At 64.1% G+C, this 270-nt stretch overlaps 1 protein-coding gene across 1 annotated transcript in view; it reads right to left on the bottom strand.

The window, feature by feature from the left end:
- Window positions 1-27: 27 nt before the first annotated feature.
- LOC103781431 (myosin-6-like) overlaps window positions 28-270 on the bottom strand; it is a gene marked incomplete at both ends in the record, with an annotated part of 913 nt that continues 670 nt past the window's right edge. Inside the window, 2 exons of the mRNA XM_008949149.1 lie at window positions 28-55; window positions 187-270. The exon at window positions 187-270 is cut by the window's right edge and continues 16 nt beyond it. Coding sequence (XP_008947397.1) covers window positions 28-55; window positions 187-270 — 112 coding nt within the window. The remainder of the gene's footprint in view (window positions 56-186) is intronic.

Genomic DNA, 270 nt, shown 5'->3' with positions numbered 1-270 from the left:
CAGGGCCGTGGGGAGGGGGGCACGTACGTGATGAGGATGGACTGGTTCTCGCGGTCTGCCGGGAGAAGGGAGGAGTCAGGTGGGACGAAGCTGGGGGAGGTGTTTGCACCCTGGGGTTCTCCACCCTCCCAGGTCTAGGTCAGGACCCTTGTCTCCTAGTCCGGGGTCCCGAAGGGCGGTCCCTACCTGTCAGCATGTACTGGTAGGCATTGTCAGAGATGGAGAAGATGTGGGGCGGAGCTTCACTCCGCTTCTTGCCCCGGGAGGCGG

The sequence above is a fragment of the Merops nubicus genome, unplaced genomic scaffold (assembly GCF_000691845.1).
Source record: "Merops nubicus isolate BGI_N331 unplaced genomic scaffold, ASM69184v1 scaffold27751, whole genome shotgun sequence".
Lineage (NCBI taxonomy): Eukaryota > Metazoa > Chordata > Aves > Coraciiformes > Meropidae > Merops > Merops nubicus.
This window is presented reverse-complemented; position numbering and strand designations above follow the sequence as displayed.